Source organism: Dromiciops gliroides, chromosome 3, assembly GCF_019393635.1.
Source record: "Dromiciops gliroides isolate mDroGli1 chromosome 3, mDroGli1.pri, whole genome shotgun sequence".
NCBI classification, from domain to species: Eukaryota; Metazoa; Chordata; class Mammalia; order Microbiotheria; family Microbiotheriidae; genus Dromiciops; species Dromiciops gliroides.
In genome coordinates, this window is record NC_057863.1 from 253,805,385 (window position 1) to 253,825,698 (window position 20,314).

The following is a 20,314-nucleotide window of genomic DNA, read 5'->3' on the forward strand; positions in this document are numbered from 1 at the left end:
GGGAAGAAAGAAAAAAAGGAAAAAAAGAAACATGTAAGATAACTTTATTAATTGTACAGAATAGATTTGTGGTTTCATGTGCAATCATCTTATTGTACTATGTTATAGAATTGCTTGTTGCATTCCATAAATTAAAAATAAATAACTAAGGGGCAGCTAGGTGGCACAGTGGATAGAGCACCAGCCCTGGATTCAGGAGGACCTGAGTTCAAATCTGCTCTGGGACATTTAACAATTACTAGCTGTGTGACCCTAGGCAAGTCACAACCAAAAAAAAAAAAAAATTTTTTTTAAATAAATAAATAAATAGATTTTTAAGACAGGGGTATACTATATTGAGAAATGATTGGTTTTAATAAAAATAGAAAGCACCTTTTTAAAAAATAAAGTTAGTTTGGGGGGCAGCTAGGTAGCACAGTGGATAAAGCACTGGCCCTCGATTCAGGAGGACCTGAGTTCAAATCCAGCCTCAGACACTTGACACTTACTAGCTATGTGACCCTGGGCAAGTCACTTACCCCTCATAGTCCCCCTCCCCCCCCAAAAAAAGTTAGTTTGGAGGCTTTTTGTAATGTGCTATTTGGGGGGGGGTTGTTTTTAATTCTCTGATGGTTTTATTAGTAAATGGAAGGGGGAAATTATCCCAGGACAACACTATATTAAATTTATCATGGAAAACACTCTGTTAAAGTTCTTATAATAGAATTTAGAAGGTAGGATAATATGCAGTCTTTCAAACAAATAACATTACTTGAGTTGATTTTTATTGATTACTCTGGGAGTAGTTAATATGTGGCAACTCTTTCTCTCCCTCTGGGTTTTTTACAAAAAACATTTGCTGCTACTTCCTTCCCCCCCCCACCCCTTTCTGGTCTAGACTGGTGATTTCATTGGTATGTGGAAATGTTCCCTCTCCTGGCACCTAACTTTTAGTTTTAGAAAGTTACCTGAGATAGATTAAATTACTTGTCCCTGGTGACAAAGCTAATATATGTTGTAGACAGACTTGAGCCCAGGTCTTCTTAACTTCAAGACCATATCTCTATCCATTATTTTGTGCTACCTCACTTCTATAACTGTGACATTTTGTTCCCCTTCCCCACCCTCCCCAACTCTCATTAGCTATGCAGATGTTCGAGTGGAAAGGAGGCAAGAACTAGCTCTGGAAGATTCAGCATCTGAGGTTGTCGACTCTTCAACACTAAAGGTACCATGCCTCTTGGTATGTTTTATAAATAAATACTTGTTAACTGATTGAATGTACTGTCTAAGTATATTTAGACAAGTTGTGTGTGGAATTGAAAGATACATTGCTAGTTTTATGATACTGAGATAGACTATAACTGCTGCTTTTATTGTTCAGTCATTTCCGTCATGTCCGATTCTTTGTGACTGTATTTGGGATTTTCTTGGCAAAGATACTGGAGTGGTTTGCCATTTCCTTCTCCAGCTCATTTTACAGAAACTGAGGCAAACAGGGGTAAGTGACCTGCCCAGGGTCACACAGCTAGTAAGTGTCTGAAGTCAGATTTGAACTCTTGGAGTCTTCCTGCCTCCAGGCCTGTTGCACTATCGACTGTGCCACCTAGCTGCCACTCTGCTGCATCCTGGGATCCTCATTCTTTTATTTATTACACATGTGATCTTATGACCGTTACCATGTCAACTTGGTTGAATTATCCCTGGAACTGTTTCCTCATCTGCAAAATGAGGATGTTGAACTCAATATTTTCTAAGGACTCTTTCCACTTTAAAGTACCTTATGCCCATTAATTTCTCTATCTTCTCATGGCATCAGTGAAAAAGGAGTCCTTTTTTAAACTTTCATTTAAAAGATAGAAAAAGGAGAGGCAGAGTCATCTTAGCGATCATTTTCCGTTTGTCATTGTCCTGCATTAAATACCTCAAGGCTGAATGCAGCAGATAAGTTTCCATGATAACTTTGGTATTGGGAGAAGATCTATTTTACACTCATTCCATATTATCTTGTGAGAGGGGTGCAATATGTGTTATTCTCAATAAAGGGAAAAGTATTTGAGCCACAGATTAAGAACTTCCAGTCATTCTCCCTTGCCAATGAAATCCAGTATAAACTCCTTGACCTGACATTTCAGATCCTCCATAGTCTGGCTCCTGACCACTTTTTACCACCTTATCTTAGAATATTTGCCTTCACATACTCTTTTCCAACAAAACTGCATTATTTGGCATCCTCTTTTCTCTTACTGCCCTGTCCTTCCTCTCTGTCTTTCCTGATGTCATTCTTCCATTAAATTAGGGCCATACTACAATAATACACTGTTGGTGGAACTGTGAATTGGTACAGTCATCCTGGAAAGCAATTTGGAATGATGTAAATAAAGTGACTAAAATGTCCATACCCTCTGACCCAGAGATTCCACTGCTAGGATATGTTCCAGTGAGGTCACTGACAAAAAGAAGGACTCCATGTACACCAAAATCTTTATAGCAGCAATTTTTGTGGTAGCAAAAAACTAGAAACAAAGTAGATGCCATCAATTGAAGAATGGCTAAATAAATTGTGGTTCATGGATGTAATAGAATACTATTGTGTTGTAGGAAACAATAATCATGGTAGATACAAAAGGATATAGAAAGACTTACATGAACTGATGCAAAGTGAAATAAGCAAAGCCAGGGAAATAATATACACAAGGACTAGAACAATGTATATTAAAGGGAAAAAACAATAACCAAATAGCTATTGAAATTAACTTTTAAAAAAATTATAAAAAACTATAGCTCATAAAAAGAGCTATGAGATGATGCTTCCCCCTACTCCTTTTCTGAGGTTGGGGGTCCATGGGTGTGGAACATTACACATAACAAGGCAAACAAGAGTTGTGTGTATGCATGTATATATACATATATATACACACACATGCATCTCTATATGTATGTATATGTGTGTGTGTGTGTAGATCAACTTTGCTGAATTGTTTTTTCTCTTTTTCTTTTTTTTTCCCTCCAGGAGGAAAATAAGAAGGGAAGGGTATGGAAAGTGGGGGTGGGGATGTAAATGTAGGCAATGTAAAGATAAAAGACACCAAAAAAATTAGGTCAACTCATTGGAATTGGAATAAGGATAACAGCTGGAAAAGGATTCTCTAGGTTCAAGGAATTTCATAAGGAGAAGGATAATTGATCAGTTTCTCTTTTCCATTTCCATGACTTCATTTGTTAGAAAACGCTTTTTCAAATGAATGATGTACTAACCTAAGTATCCCCACTAGAGAGGGGAAAGGGGGCACCAATGCATCAGACATTGCATTAAACACCTCCAGGCTAAATGCTGGATATTACACATCCAAATGAAATTTATTGAAGGGCATTCTTTACAACAGATTCAAGACAGAAGCAGGTTGCTCCAGGCTTCCAAGTGTACATCCAGATTGGGGTGAGACAGTAGAGTTCTTTACATTGGATTGGTGTGGCCATTCCAAAGATGGCTCCCCAGCTTTGTCTTTCTGTTTAGGATAAGTGTTAGAGATACTTCCTCCATTTTGGAGTTCTCTAACATGGTGACTAGGGACGAGCACAGATATTGATTGAGGAGATAAGATTATGGACTGCAGTTTCCCTTGTTTTACTCAAGGTTAACCAATGAGAGAAAGAGTGGGTCTTACTATCTATGATGGCAGGTGATATGGGGCCATCTGGTCTCAGGTGAACATTTTATCTATTGTTATTATAGAGAAAAGAAGGAGAGACCTCACTGGCTTATTTTAGAGGTGAAGGCAAGAGACAATGAACACTTTTCAGGATAAATGCCTGTTATCTGGCAAGTTCAAGGAAAATGGCTTTGTGTTATTCTCTTGAGTGAAATATCAAAGGCTTTATAGAGATTCTTATGTTCCCCCCCACCTCCCCTCATTATTGAACTATGAAATGCCAATTCAGATTCCACAGAGAAGGAAGAATAAGCTTTTAATTCACAAAGATCCTAGCAAGACATTACTTATTAACATAGCTGTGTGCAAATATGTATATGCATGTTTTTTTATTCTAGAGCAAGCAATAACGATTCATTTGCAAGTCTTCAGAATAAGGAGCAATAGCACTTGCAGTTACAAATTTCTAAGCAGTAATATATCCTTATAACTATATCCTTATCAACATAATGAGGAAAAACCAGCTATTATGGAAAGCAGTGCAACAGTTAAAGTTCCATTGGCCCCAACGCCCTCAAGCACAGGATGGTATGCTCCCTTTCACTTCCTTTGAGGCCTAAATCAGGTCCTCCATTCTCCATGAAGCAGTCTCTGATTTCCCCAGTGATCTCCTCCTATTCAGATTTCTTATGGCACTCCCGTTATTCTGGTCTAATTTAACTATTCATGTTTCTTGTCTTGCTACTCCATCACAAGTTCCTTGAAGATAAGGGACTGTGTCTGATTTCATCATTCCATCTCTAGCATCTAGCATGCTACCCTGTACTTAACAGGTACTCAATACATGTTGATTGAATTTAATTGAGGCAGGATTTTACTCTGTGTGTGTGTGTGTGTGTTGAGTTGAATATATGTAAATTCATAGTATGCAGAGCTACTTTATAATGAACTTTTACTGTCTTGTTGCTTTTTCCCTTCATGATATGCTTCAAATCTATCCCTTTCTTCCCCATCTTTAATGCCACAGCCGGGCTAGCTCACCATTCATCTTTCATCTGGTCTATTGACAATATTCTTCCTTTCCTGTTCTATGATTGTTAGAAACTATGTTGGGGCAATGAAACATTATGGGAAGAGGCAGAGGGAAACTCATTAGCTAAAGAGTCAGAGGACCTGAATCCTGATCCTACCTCTTATACTTACAATGTGTGTGACCTTGGACAAGTCATTTAATTTCCCTAAGTCTCAATTTCTTCATCTATAAAATGAGAGGGTTGCATTGGATGGTCTTGGGGATAGTTCCCAAAGTTAGAATTATGGTCTTATGAACCTACATGTTGTCTATTCACCCTTCAACTAAAAATTGTACTCCATAAAAATCATTATTGAAAGGACATCTGTTGCTGTTCCTCACCCCCTTAAAAGGTCCTTGATTCCAGGCTAACCTAGAATCTGCACAGAAACTGTACTGCCCTTTCCATATTAGATTTGGGAATGAACTCATAAATAGAGTCTAAAGCCCCTCATTTCATACCTACAAAAGTTAAAGTGAAATGCCCTGCCTCAATTTTCTTAATTTGTTGGTCTCAGGGCCAGGACTAAAATCCAATCATCACGTATCTCAGACTTCCCTCCCAACCCCCAACCCCCAACCCCCAACCCCCTATGCCCCACTATAATGGTGTCTTCTCTCTATTGAGAAGCAGCTAGGGGATGCAGTGCTTAGAGCTCTAGATTTGGAGTGAGAAAAACCCAAGCTCAAATCTTGCCTCAGACACTTACTGTGTCACCCTGGACAAGTCACTTAACCTCTGTCTGCCTCAATTCCCTTATTTGTAAAATGGAGGTAATAATAACACCTACCTCCCAGGATTGTTGTGAGGATTAAATGTGATAACATGTGTAAAGTGCTTTGTAAACCTTAAAGCACTGTATAAATTCTGTTATACTCTACTGGAGAAGGAATGTCTGAATCCATCACTGACTGAGATGGGCAAAAGAAAAAAATCACCTTTAAAGATGAGAGAGGAGTTTAGTTTCCTTTCAGAGTATCCTCTGCTGGCATGATTTATGCTAATGCACAACACAGTTATTAATCTTCAGCATAGTGATAGGGTACATCTTGTCTTTGTTTATTGAAGTGTTTAATATCCAGGCCTGCCACATAATACATCGTGAATCATGTCAGAGTGTAATATTAAGCTGTTAATAGGCAGGTGTTAGAGGCAATACATCATGGTTGAAGGATAGCATAATGTTTAGAACATGAATTTGCAATAGGTATCTTTTCTTAAGCAAAGATTTTCTGCTGGCTTCAAATCCCAGAAGGAAAAAAAAAATCAAAATGTTAGCAGCTCAAATCAAAAACCAGTCCCAAAACTATACAATCACATGTGGACATTGGTTTTTAAGGCCATAATTCAATCTGTCAATCAATTAAGCTCCTACTATATGCCAGGAAGTACAGTGGATAGAGTGTCAGCCTTGAAGTCATGAGGACCTGAGTTCAAATCTGGCCTCAGACACTAGCTGTGTGACCCTGGGCTGAAGAAAAAAATGGCAAACCACTCCAGTATCTCTGCCAGGAAAACCCCAAATGGGGTCACAAAGAGTTAGATACAACTGAAACAACTGACCAACAACAAAATATGCCAGGCACTGTGCTAGGCACTAGAGATACAAATGTGAGGAATAAAATCATACCTACACTTGGGTATGTGATAGACCCAGCTCCAGGTGGTCTCAGGAAAACCATTTGTTACACCCAGGAAATCAACAAATGCTAAAAAATAGGGCTTGATGAATTGCTTTGTTAATTGTTTAGGCTTAAGAAAATGAAGTGGAAAATGTTAATAATGTAGATTAAATTTGAAAGTGTGTCCTATACACATCTTTTTTCTTGGAGAGCTGGTTATTAAACACTCACCAACACACCCCTGCCTAGACTCAGTGTATCCATTCTAACGGGGAGAAAGTAAGCACATATAGAAGCAGAAAGAGAATAAATGCAAGACAGTTTGAAAGGGAGAATATTGGCAGAGGGAGGATTAAGAAAGACTTGAGGTAGAAGGTGATGCATCCTGAAGGAAGAGAGGGATTCTGTTAGGAAGATATAAGGAGAAAGTGCTTTTCCAAGCCAAGGGTGGGGTACAGGGAATGGGAAAAGGTTATAGGGAAAGTGACTAATACAAAGGTACAGAAACAGAGAATGGAGTACCATGTGTAAGGGACAGAGAGAAAGTCAGTTTGGCTCTATCACAAAGTGCAAGAGGGGATCATGTTCATTGTGGCTGGAAAATTTAGTTGGGACTTGGTAGTGAAAGGTCCGATATCATATCATATACCATATCATATCATATTACATTACATATGATTTGATTATGAAATTATATTTTATCCTAGAAGTTTTAACAGTGGAATAAAGAACCCAAATAATTATATACATCCAGGCAAAAATGTATTTGGTGATGCATGTGGTTGCAAAACAAACTGGATCCAATGCTCTCAGTAGTCAAGAACCTAGAAGCTTGATTTCTCACAGTTAATATACAATTTGAAAGGAGTAAAAAACAGGAAACATAGGATTGTAGGTATTTAGACATCTGGTTTCTCATTGGTGGAGGGGGATGGTAGTCAGGAGACACTGAGGTGAGAGATAAAGGGGTATTCTTGTGACATTCTTTAAGTCAAGTGACAGTGGGAAGGGAAAGTATGCTTGGGAAACCTCCTAAATCAGGTGACTCACATAGAGTTGAAACTTCACAAAATGGTGGATAAAAACAAAATGGAGTTATTAATGCTAATTTTAAAAAATAAAATAAAACAGAAGCAATAGGGAACCATTGGAGTTCATAGACCAGGGGAGTGTCATTGTCAGATCTACACTGAAGGAAAATTACTTTGGCAGCAATATGTAGGACTGACCAGATTGGGAAGAAATTTGAAGTAGGGAGATCAATTAGGAAGCTTCAGACATAGATAATCCTTAGATATGGCAACTCTTTTGTGTGTGTGTGTGAGTGTGTGTGAGGCAATTGGGGTTAAGTGACTTACCCAGGGTCACACAGCTAGTAAGTGTTAAGTGTCTGAGGCCAAATTTGAACTCAGGTCCTCCTGAATCCAGGGCCAATGCTCTATCCACTGCACCACCTAGCTGCCCCTATGGCAATTTTTTATAGAAAAAACAGCAACGTGTGCACATACACACACCTGTCATTGGGCTAAATTACACAATTGTGTCCTACATGGTTCAGTGCAGTAACTTCCATAGTTGTTCTAGTGATAATATGGCTATATATAATCATTATATATTTTTTTCTCTTTAGCTTGAAAAAATATTATAACTCAAACTTGACCCACATGTCCAAAATTAAGCCATAGGAGATGTGAAGTTAGTTTGTATGAGCAAGAAATACATAATACGTTTCTCATCATACCACCTGTGCAGTCCTTTTGATTCAGGTAACCTGGACAATGAGTAGATAGGGATCAGAAGAAAATAGACTGATACTCTTTCCATACCTCCCCTCTTCAGGGAGTTACTTGGGTTCTAGTAGTCATGTCAAGAAAGTTGAAAATGGGTATGGATAGGAGCCAAATAAAAATCTAATGATTCAATATATTGATTTTTGCTTTTTTCAAGCCTTAAGTCCATATTACTGCCTACTTGATGGTGCTGTGGAAATACCACGGGCCTTGGAATCAAGAGGCTTGGGTTGTAGGGATGGTTCTGTGACTAAGTCATTGTAAGGCTTTGGTCAAATCCCCTCAAGTTTCCTAATCTGTGAAATGAAGGGGTTAAACTAGATAACTTCGAAGGTCCCTTCTGGCACTAACATCCTATAATTCTTTGGCTCTGTTCTTTTTTTTTTTTTACATATAAGGTATTTTATTTTTTCTGTTACATGTAAAGATAGTTCTCAACTTTTGTTTATACAAGCTTTACAATTTCAGATTTTTCTCCCTCCCTCCCCCCTCCCCTAGACAGCAGGTAATCTGATATAGGTTATATCTATATACATATACATATATATATCTATACACACATATATATATATCCATAATAACATTAATCCTATTTCTGCATTAATCCTGTTATAAGAGAAAAAATCAGGGCAGTAATGCAAAACCTCAAAATAGAAAAAAAACAAAAAACAACAGCACCCAAAACAAAAGAAATAGTATGGTTCAATCAGCATCTATACTCCACAGTTCTTTTTTTTTTTTTTCTTGGATTTGGAGATCCTCTTCTATCATGAGTTCCCTGGAACTCTTCTGTACCATTGCATTGGTGAGAAGAATATAGTCCATCACAGTAGGTCAACACTCAATGTTGATGATACTGTGCACAATGTTCTTCTGGTTCTGCTCATCTCACTCATCATCAGCTCATGTAAGACCCTCCAGGTTTCTCTGAACTCTTCCTGCTCATCATTTCTTACAGCACAATAGTATTCCATTGTATTCATATACCACAACTTGTCCAGCCATTCCCCAATTGATGGGCACCCCCTCAACTTCCAATTCCTTGCTACCACGTAAAGAGCAGCTATAAATATTTTTGTACATGTGGGTCCCTTTCCCCCTTCCATGATTTCTTTGGGAAAAAGACCTAAAAGTGGAATTGCTGGGTCAAAGGGTGGCTCTGTTCTTAATCTTCATGGATCCTAGCCTGCGGAAAGCTGGATGGCCAGTCTTCCATAGATATAAGTTTCTCTTTTAAAATGGATTAAGAGATACTGAATTAAAAAGTCCAATTATGAAAACAAGATATGTGACAGAAAAATCCAATACCCTTTCAGTGATGGCATCAATATGTTTGGAATAATCATCTCAAAATTACTGTTATTATCAAAGCTATAAATTCAACATTATAAGATAACAGAATTCATCCATATTATTTTCACAAAGACAATTAAAACATCTTTATTCATTTGTATTTCAAGGACAAGGGGGCAAGCTTGGATCCTCAGCAACACTTTAGCGCACTTGAAGCGGGTGCCTCTGTCCTTAACACTAGCCAGTCACCATCGGCATCTTCAAGAAGTTCTCACAAATCCTCCCATACACCCATGTCTGAGACCGCCTGTGAGTATGACATCTCTAGACTACTGATAACCAACAATCAGATTCTTTTGCAATCTACAGTCCAATAGTTTGGGGCAGGGGAAGGTTACTATTTGTCTGAACAGGGAGATATGTTATTGGTATTCTTCAAACTGAGTAAAAAGTCACCCCTTGTTACAAAGGAGATTGGTATCCAGGACTTGTGTTTCTTATCCCATAGTGGTCACTTTATCACTTATTCACATCTCTACCACAGGATATTAGTAAGTTACTCAAGTAGCCCTTCAGTGCTAGAATTGTGCTAAGCACTAGGAATATAAAGGTGAAAGACAGTCCCTGCTCTCAGGGAGCTCACAGTGTGATAGAGGAGACCACATGCAAACAACCATGCACAAGCAAGATAGATATGGGATAAATTGGAGATAACCAATAGAATTAAGGGAGATCGGGAATAGAAGCGTTAAAATAGACAAAACACGAATTGGTAATTTTTGGCTACTTCCCGGTTATTCTGTTCAATTTGATTAGATAAACATTTATTATCTGAGATTATATACAAGTTGCTGTACTGGGTTTTTGAGAATGCAAAGATAAAATAATGAAAGGGTCTTCCCCAAGGAGCTTAGGTATTACTGGGAAGACTTTGAAGCTAATGGGTAAAATGAAGCTCAAGGATCATCTGTGTAGTTCTGCTATGTGCTATTTCTGTCCCCATTAAAGTGAAAAAAATTAAAAGTTGAACAGATGTTCAATCAGTCATATGTATTCACCCAAGCTGAGATGACCTTCCTTCCACAGTGATTCCTACTATAACTGTTTTGGGAATTCTTGACTCTTCTGTGACTCTTGACTATTTTCCTTATCTTTCTCCTCTTATTTTAGAGAGCCTGCTTCAAAGGTATATGTGAGTCATTAAGAACACTCATTGCTTTTTTACAGCCACTCCAACCAAACTGATCACAGAATCCAGCACCCCTTCCTTGTCAAGGACCTCCAGTCTACCACAGGAGTTACCCATGCAAGGGCTCAGCCAGCCTGCTACAATGCCTGTGAGTGTTGTTGTTCACTTGAGTCTGACTCTTCATGACCCCGTGGGCCATAGCATGCCAATACTGGCCATGGGGTTACTTGGCAAAGACACTGGAGTGGTTTGCCATTTCTTTGTCTGGTTCGTTTTACAGAAGAAGAAACTGGGCAGCTAGATGGCGCAGTGGTTAAAGTACCAGTCCTGGATTCAGGAGTACCTGAGTTCCTCAGACACTTGACACTTACTAGCTTTGTGACCCTGGGCAAGTCACTTAACCCCCCTTGCCTCCAAAACAACAACAACAACAACAACAACAACAACAACAACAACAACAACAGAAGAGGAAACTGAAGAGGAGTTAAGTGATTTGCCCAGGTCATAAGTGTCTGAGGCTGGAGGTCTTCCTGATTCCAGGCCCAGCACTCTAACCACTGAGTTACTTAGCTAAGTACAATGACTGTGAGTACACAGCACATAAAAAATGATGGAAATCTACCATGGACAGAGTACTGGAATCTATTTCTGGTTCCCTCTAAAATACCTGGGAAAGTCTTTTTAGAGATTACACTGACTGTATTACAAAGAAACAATGTTTTGATACTTTCCAGGAGTCAGTCAGCTAATACACTAAACACCACACACACACACACCCCACAACTTAGAATTTTGGAAATTGTAAAAGAATACACTATTCCTTGCATTAGTCATATATAGCATATATCGAGCAAGCCTTTATTTTCAAATAAAATGGATATCGTTTGCTCATCCACTATGATGACTCTCATTTCCCAATATGTTGTCCTCTGGCTACTGCTTATGTTTTTAGAAATTAGGCTTTTTACCTTTTTAAAAATTTTAAATCTTAATTTAACTAAAATTTCATTTAAAATTAAAATTTAAAGTTAATTAGAATTTCATTTTAAATTTAAATTATAAGAATTTAATTTTTAATTTAAATTTAAAAATTTGATTTAATTTAAATTTTAACTTTTTCAAAGTACCTATGACATTTTGGGTTCCATCTTCCATAGTCTGCCTCCATTTGCTGAATGGAATCAGGGACAAAAAGTCATTACTAAACTCCCAGAAGACTCCCTCCAAAGATTCCAAAGTAAAATCTCACATAATACATATTCCATCTCACTCAAGTTGAAGAAAAACGATAGGAAATCCCAAGATGTCTGCCTAGCACCAGGGCACTAATAGCATCTAGTACAGGTCTGTGCCCACTTAGTTTGTGGTGAACACTTGTCTTTTTCAACACCACACATATTAAGGATTAGGGCTTGCAAAGATAGAGTAGAACCGAGCTGCCAAGGCCAGGCAAGCAGCAGCTATTTCTGTTGTGTTGACAGGCTGGAATAACATCCCTTTGAATAATTCTTGGAACTTGGTAAAATAGGGGGTGGGGGAAGCATTGAACTTAGAGCAAGAAAGACCTGGGTTCAAATTTCACTTGACTAATTGTGTAACCAGGAGCAAGTGTCAACTTAAGCCTCAGTTTGCCTCAATCTGTAAAAAGGGAATAATCATAAAGTAGCTATTTGACAGAAATGTTATCTGGTTCCATAGGCCTAATTATCTTAGCCCTCAGTATCAATACAGTTTGCTCCCACCATTTCTTCAGAGTTAAAAGTGCCGCTTCACCTAATAAAACCCTGCAGGTTTTCCAGCTATCATTATTGGAGAAGAAATTGTGCCTCTTTCCATATATTCTGTCCAGATAGCTGTTGGGCACGAGGGAGGGTGTCATAGGTTTTACAACTATGAATTTATAGAATGCCCTGGAAAACGTATTAGTTAACAAAGCAGGGTTCTTTTCTCTCTCTCTCTCTCCCTCCTCCCTTCCCCTCTTTCCAGGCTTCTCTGCCTTCTCAGTCATCCTGTGATCTTCTTACACAGCATTTGCTGCCTCAGGCTGTTTTGCAAAGCCCACCTACACCCATGACACAGGTAAGTTGAGGACTTGGTAGAGATAAGGGAAGGGGGCAAACAATCTTAGAATCAAGCCCTTTCCCTCCCACATTGGAGAAGGCATCTCTGAGTATGCATAGGCATGGGTATGCACACTTGCTGACCTGCATATTAAGACACAAAAGCAAAGTTCCAATCAGGGGATATTCCCCTTAATGGCACAGTGGATACAGAACTGACCCCGAAGCCAATACGAGCTGAATTCAAATCCAGCCTCTGTGACACCTACTGAGGAACCTTTTACCACTCTGGGCAACCTTTTAAGATGGTAAGCTGCAGAAAAGGTGCTGACCCATATGAGAAGAGGGATTTTCTTCACCCAGGAGTTCCCTAGATTTATAAAATAATTTATCAATTATATCAAATAATTGTAAGCATTTACATAATGCCTACTGTGTACCAGGCAAAAGACAGTCCCTGCCCTCTAGGGGTTCACAATCTAAAACTAATCTAATCTAGGTCCAATCCCTATTCTTGTCCCTCCTATGGTCATTTTGAGGTATTTCACATATTACAGGCAAGGTAGTGTTCACATTCTTCTAGATGATATCACCTCTTTCAGTTCTTCTGCCAAAATAAATTATACAACGAGTCCTCCATCCTAGTCTTGTTTTCTAATTCTTTGATTATCTTCATGGATCTCTCTTCCTGATGTCCCAAGTTTTCTATGCCTCTTTCCTTCGTTTCCAATTTAGCATTTAACACTATGCTAAATTGGATATAATAGTCTTACAAAGGTCTCTCACCAGAAGATTACCTTATGGATTACCTTATAGATCTAGGAAGTGTCATGTTATTTTTTTTTAATCACTACATAGCTGATTCAATTTTTGGTCAGTTAAATCCTTGAATGCAGAATTTACACACCACAGTTCACTGGACTATGCACCATGCTAATGAGGCCAAGACTCTGCATTTTATCCCCTTGTGAACCAGTCAGTCAGCTTTGCTCAACCCACCACAACCACAGCAAGGCATCTCACAAATGGGTTTGACAAGAGGAACTGGGCCAGAATATTTGGGCAAGTTAGTGCAAATCCACCCCTCTACTGGAAAGATGATTTAGGCCCCATCCTCTACTGGCATGTACATCCTAGAGCATTATCTCTGAAACGGGCTAGCATCATAGCGCACGTAACAAATTTGACAAGCCATGCTGACAACCTTTCCTGTTAACAGTAAAACCTCATTCATTTAGAGCCTACTTATGCAGAACCTGTGGTAACTGAGACATGCTATATGTGATCCTTATTGAGGAAACCATACAGAATAATTTCCTTCTCTGCAGATTTTTAGGGTTTTACCCACAGTGGAACCAGCCCCCATGTAAAAGCTATACTTTTTTCAAACTAAGCATTCAGGAAATTAAAAGCTCTTACAGCTTCCAGATTTAGAAATCAATTTTTGCAGGATAAAGGATTTTTGTGTTTTATAGTATGTAATTTTGTGATGTAGGCCTTTTTTCCAATTGCATTTAATTTTACTTATTAGTATCCAGTTATAGCTTAATTCATAATAGGCACCATCCTTGGAAATAATGGAACTGTATTCCTTTTAAAATGTTCCTTCAGAAGGACTTTTCACTCTCTTCTTCCACCACTGGATTGATGAGGCTTTATTACTAATGCTAAATCAGATATTAAATGAAAATTGTAACAAGTACCCATTTCTCTTTTGTGGTAGGCACTTGTCAGGAAGAAAGTTTCTTTGTGAAGTTTGGATGAAACTTCATAAATGATGCTGAGTTATCTGAAAGTACTTACACTAAATACTTTAAATATAGCAAATAGCAAATCAGCTTTGCAGATAACAGTCAAACATATTTATATTTTCTAGCCATGAATACTTCTGATTGTATCCTATGGTATTAGATTAACAGAATATATCATGTTGTTCTGAATATAGGCCATACTTTCCTCTCAGATCTGGCCTTCATAAAGCCCAAGTATGTACTATAATCAGTATTATTTTTAGTATAACTACATAGGGTTTGGGGTTTTTTTAGATATTTTTCATGTAAGGACCAATTGAGAGCAGGTTGAATGATAGATTCAGAAGAATAGAAACTAATGGGTCCACGTTACCTTGGAGGGAAATGTCTAGTGGAATGCTCCAAGAATCTACCTTTGAGTCTTTTGCCTTTTAATATTTTTATCAGTGACTTAGATGAAGATATAGATAAAATGTCCAGTTTGCAAATAACACCAAGCTGGGAGCTAACAATAAGTGATAGACTCAAGATCTAAAAATGTCTCAGTATATGTTCAGAATGGTGAACCGAATATATTAAGGTGAAATTTAATGGTGATAAACTGAAAATCCTGCCCTTGGGATCAAAAAACTTAACCACATTAAGTTCAGAGTAGAGAAAATATTTTAGCCTGATAACATGTGGAAAAGATATGGGGGTATCCGTAAATGACAGCCAAGAAAAGATTACTTGATCTTAGAATGTATTCAGAGATGAGGAAGGTGATAGTCTCCCCCCCCCACCCCCCACCCTGGGCTGCCCCAATGACACCACTCTTGGAGTATCATGTTCACTATTGGATGCCACACTTTAGGATGGACATTGACAAACTGGAACACTTTAAAGGAGCATGACCAGGTAGTGAGGTTATCGTAGATCATTTCCTCTGAGGTTTGTTTGAAGGATTTGATTAGGGATCTTTAGACAAGAGAACAGGAAATTTAGGGAGGACATGACTGTGGCAGAGAGTACCACTTCTAAGTTTCATGGAAGAGAAATCTTAACACTGAGAGCAATCCAAAAAGGAGAAAGGGCTGTCTGAGGAAGTAGTGGGTTTCCAGTCACTGGAGATTTCCAAGCAGAAGTTGGATAAATATTTGTAGGGCAGGGTTTTGTTCAAACATGTATCGGATTAGTTGGTCTCTGAGGTCCCTTCCTGTTCTTGAAATCCTACGATTCCTTAGGGCTATTTTTCTGTCCCTGTCTAACACTGTACATATTTACCTATGTCTATGGGATATTGGGCTGATTGTGTACAGAAGTGTCAAACTCCCAGCCTTGCCCCTAGCATATTAAAATGTAATTGGAAAATGTTTAACAAAATAAATAAAAATACAATACAATATAGAGAATGTAATTTGTGGTTTTCTAAGTCAATATGCAGCCTGCAGGGACCCATTTCTATTTGATTTTGACATTACTGGTGTATAGGAAGTTGGATTTTATTTTTTTCTAACAAAATAGGTCATGTGCTTGTTTCCTTTTGCTCACTCCTAAAATTTGGATGCATCTTCCAAAATTCCAGTTAATCTAGGATTTTCATTATTTTGATTCTGGTTAATTGAGGTTTTCATCATCTAACCTTTGTCAGTTACTCCAAAGAGGCATCATTTAATAGTTCTATTCTTTTGCTCTCCTCCCCACAAACCCACCTCCAAAAAAGTCATCTTTTCATAAAAAGACCAAATGAAAAGAGAAGACTAGAAGACACATTTGTAAAATAAAAGAACAGGAATACTGCAGAGTTTTTTAACAGGGATAAAGGGAATGTCGGTGAACTAACCTTAAAAAAAATTTAGCCATAGTCCACAACCCTCACCCATGCCATCCATTATACACATCTTCCTAACATTTTGCCATCTCAAAACACTTTAGCAGAAAGCCATTAGCCCACACATAGCATCCTTCTAAAGGAAGCAAGTAGTACACATCATTATCTCCATTTTATGGGGGAGGAAGCAAGCAAGAGAAAACACAAAGATAATACATATCCAGGTAGCAAAGTTGTCATTACCAGAGACCATTAGCATGGCCTCCTGATCTTGGGCAGAGGTCACTAGTCAGGTCACACTCTGATCCACTTGACATCTGCTTGTAACCTTTGCGTCTTCACTGAAACCTCTAGGGCTGCTTATGTGGTGTCCATCTGATGCTATGGTACTGCATTGCTCCCTCATTAAAGAGCAGGTGACACTTGGATTTCCCCTTGAGGTTTTCCCCAGGACCACCTTGAGGTATACAGAATGAATAGCTAGGAAGAAATGTGAACATTCTTACAACCTTTTTTTTATGCAGGCCTACAGCAAACCTTGAGTTTGTTCCCAAGAGAACTTCAAGTTAAAATTCTGTCACTGCAAAACACACAAGAATGTTATCTATGAACTTATTTGACTTTTCTGGGGGGTTTTTGTTTGTTGGTGTGCTATCACTAACCCAGATTCCCTTGAGGTGGGAGACATCAAGAAGCTGGGGAAAGTTGGGGAAGGTTATTGAGATAACCCCAAATCTTTGCCAGCCAGCTAAAGGCCCTTAAGGCCAGTTTAGAGAACACTGCTTCAGTGTAATGTACCATCAAATTAAAGCTCATTCGTGATCCATTACATAACAGGCCAGTGCTGTCCAGGATCACATTCAGGATAATTATAGAACCTAAAAATGTCTGTGAATCCATCACATGCAAGCTGCCATGCCCTCACTGGGAGTGGGTGGAGGTGGGGAGAGAGTTCTTTTGCTGTCCTGCTTTTGACATTCTTTCCAAAAATTCTCTCTCTCTCTCTCTCTCTCTCTCTCTCTCTCTCTCTCTCTCTCCGAATTTGGAAAATGAATATGCAATCAGTACTTACAAAATCAAGCAATAACTCAGTATTCCAGACTGCAGTGAGATAAATTTCCCATACAAATTTAGAATGAGCTCCACTGACCTAGAAACAAATAGTGTCAGGGGATTATAGATTAAGAGCTGGAAAGAACCTTAGTGATCTTCTAGTCCAACACCCCATTTTACAGATGAGGGAACTAAAGGCCAAAGAGATTAACTGGTCACACACTGACTGCCTCTGGCACTTAATAGCAATATGTCCTCCTTTACCCCCTTTAAAACTTCAGTTTTCTCATCCATAAAATGGGTTTAATAATCTCTTTAGTACCTACCTCACAGAACTGCTGCAAGGCTCAGATGAGATTGTATATATAAAGCACTTTGTAAACTTTAAGGTACTATATAAATGTTGTTTTTTTTTTTTAACATGTAAAGTGCTTTGGGGCAGCTAGATGGTGCAGTGGATAAGCACCGGCCCTGGATTCAGGAATACCTGAGTTCAAATCCGGCCTCAGACACTTACTAGCTGTGTGACCCTGGGCAAGTCACTTAACCCCAATTGCCTCACCAAAATAAAATAAAATAAAATAAAATAAAATAAAATAAAATAAACCATGTAAAGTGCTTTGCAAACCTTAAAGTGCTCTATAAATATTAGCTATTATGATTCACAGAGTTAGGACTTGATCTCAGCTACTTTGACTCCAAGTCCAGTGTTCATTCCATGGGCCATGTGGCACCTAAAAGAAAGCAGGCTATGGGCAATGAATAATTTCCATCAGATTCAAATATGTCACTTAACACCTTCATGGACATTGGTGCTACTCTCTTCTAGGCTGAATTGGGATCCCTGGACTGACACTGGTGGGAAGGGGCAAAGGTCTGCAAAAGATAAATATGGTGGGCTCATCACTGAAATCTATCTGAATGATGAAAATGAACATTTAATATGGGTGGGATTTTTTTTCCTGCTTTTTCCCTTCAAGTTCTCAGCACAATTCAGCATGTTTCAAACCATCAAAGACCAACTGGAGCAGCGGACTCGGATCTTGCAGGCCAATATTCGGTGGCAACAAGAAGAGCTACATAAAATCCAGGAACAGCTGTGCATGGTCCAGGACTCCAACCTCCAGGTAAGGGTCTGAGGCCCAGGACTGCTAGAAAAACTATGACTGCCCATGGCCACCCCCATCCCCCTGCCTCCCACAGGAGATGTGGATTTACTTTACAGGAAACCCCCTGAGAAGTTTTGATGAGTGAACTTCCCCAATAACATCCACATTTCAACTCCATACAATCTTAATTAGTCCTATTCATCAAGTAGCCAGAGCACACTGGGTATAGTACAAAAGAAGTCAATTCTGCCTGGTCTTCACTCGGGCTAAGCATGAAATTTCCATGACTTCCTTTTCAGTCAGCACCCCATGATATACTGTTACGCTTCAACATGTACATGATACTAGTACATCATTTATTCCTTTATTTATGTTCTTGTTCAGAGTTTGCTTTTTTCTCCTTGTCCTGTCTTTCTGTCTGCTTTACTGTTATTACTTTGAGGCTATGAATTCCCAGTGTCTATCAGAATTTCTTCTGTATGATATGGTAGCACAATTAACTAAGGACCTTTTGATAGTGAGAAAAACATAAATAAATACGATCTTAACTGATTTTCATATGGATCAATGGCTAGTAGTTCCTCTTTCCCTTTCCTTCTCAAAATAGCACAGACTGGTAGGGGTGAGGGCTACTTATAGGGAGAGGAGAATAAGTATATGAGGCAGGGGTTCTTAACCTTTTTTGCATCTTGGACCCCTTTGGGTATACACACACACACATTCAACAAACATTTTTGTATATATGTATATATAGCATATATAAGTATTATATATACACATAATCAGCAGGCATTTGTGTGTATATCTATATATATTCACATATTATATTTATAATATATAGTATATATACATATATAAATGCATGTATACACACATAAATACATACTCAAACTTATTTTGTATATATGTATATATAATATATGTGTATGTGAGTAAACACATATGTATGTGTATACACACTTTTATATTCTATTAATTCTAGACACTCTCTTCTCTCCTTTAATGCACTAAAAGAGCTTTCCCCCTTCTCTAGATCCAGGAGGGCACATAGTACCCTCTTAACCTTGTAGAAAATGGGTCCAATGTGTAAAATTGGCGAGATACATAGGTGCAGTATTCAGGTAAACTATAAAGAATTGGTAGAATAGTTAGGATATCAAGGGGGAAAAGGTGTTTTTTGTTTTTTTTTAACTCCATTTCTCTGACTTGCACTGAACCCAGGAAATTAAAAGGAGCAAGGGGCCTAAGTAGTGATGCACTATTGAGGTTGCAAATTTTAAATTTCAAAGGCAATGGGTACATTAAAAAGTCAGCGTTAGGGGCAGCTAGGTGGCGCAGTGGATAGAGCATCGGCCCTGGATTCAGGAGGACCTGAGTTCAAATCCGGCCTCAGACACTTAACACTTACTAGCTGTGTGACCCTGGGCAAGTCACTTAACAGCAATTGCCTCACTAAAAAAAAAAAAAAAAAAAGGCAGTGTTGTGGCAGCTAGGTGGATAGAGCACCGGCCCTAGATTTGGGAGGACCTGAGTTCAAATCCGGCCCCAGACACTTGACACATACTAGCTGTATGACCCTGGGCAAGTCACTTAACCTTTATTGCCCTGTCCCCCCCCCCAAAAAAAAGTCACTGTCCATTTTTTATGCCTTTATTTTACTATACTGTGGTATTTTAAAGTATAGTATATCCCCATTGATCCAGTGCCTGATTGATGGCCCATGTCACTCTTCCCAGAACTTACTTAACTCAAATTTCAATAGGATTTTCACACACAAGAAGAAAATTGGTCCAGAAGATGCTAAAAGCAAGGCAGAGATAGTAACACTAAATTCTGAATTTCCTGGCTTTTAAAAATGTATTTCAATAATAAAACCGGTTTTTAAAATATCAAATGACCATAAGGTGTTCCCTTTCATCCCTCATTACTAGG

At 38.5% G+C, this 20,314-nt stretch overlaps 1 protein-coding gene across 8 annotated transcripts in view; it reads left to right on the forward strand.

Moving 5' to 3' along the window:
* Window positions 1-20,314, forward strand: part of NPAS2 (neuronal PAS domain protein 2) — a 253,145-nt gene that overhangs the window by 223,294 nt on the left and 9,537 nt on the right. For 7 of the 8 annotated variants that reach the window (XM_043997547.1, XM_043997546.1, XM_043997544.1 and 4 more), the window contains 5 exons: window positions 1,123-1,222; window positions 9,578-9,719; window positions 10,638-10,747; window positions 12,586-12,678; window positions 18,254-18,400. In XM_043997547.1, the coding sequence (XP_043853482.1) occupies window positions 1,123-1,222; window positions 9,578-9,719; window positions 10,638-10,747; window positions 12,586-12,678; window positions 18,254-18,400 (592 nt within the window). The remainder of the gene's footprint in view (window positions 1-1,122; window positions 1,223-9,577; window positions 9,720-10,637; window positions 10,748-12,585; window positions 12,679-18,253; window positions 18,401-20,314) is intronic. The other variant, XM_043997545.1, reaches the window with a different exon arrangement.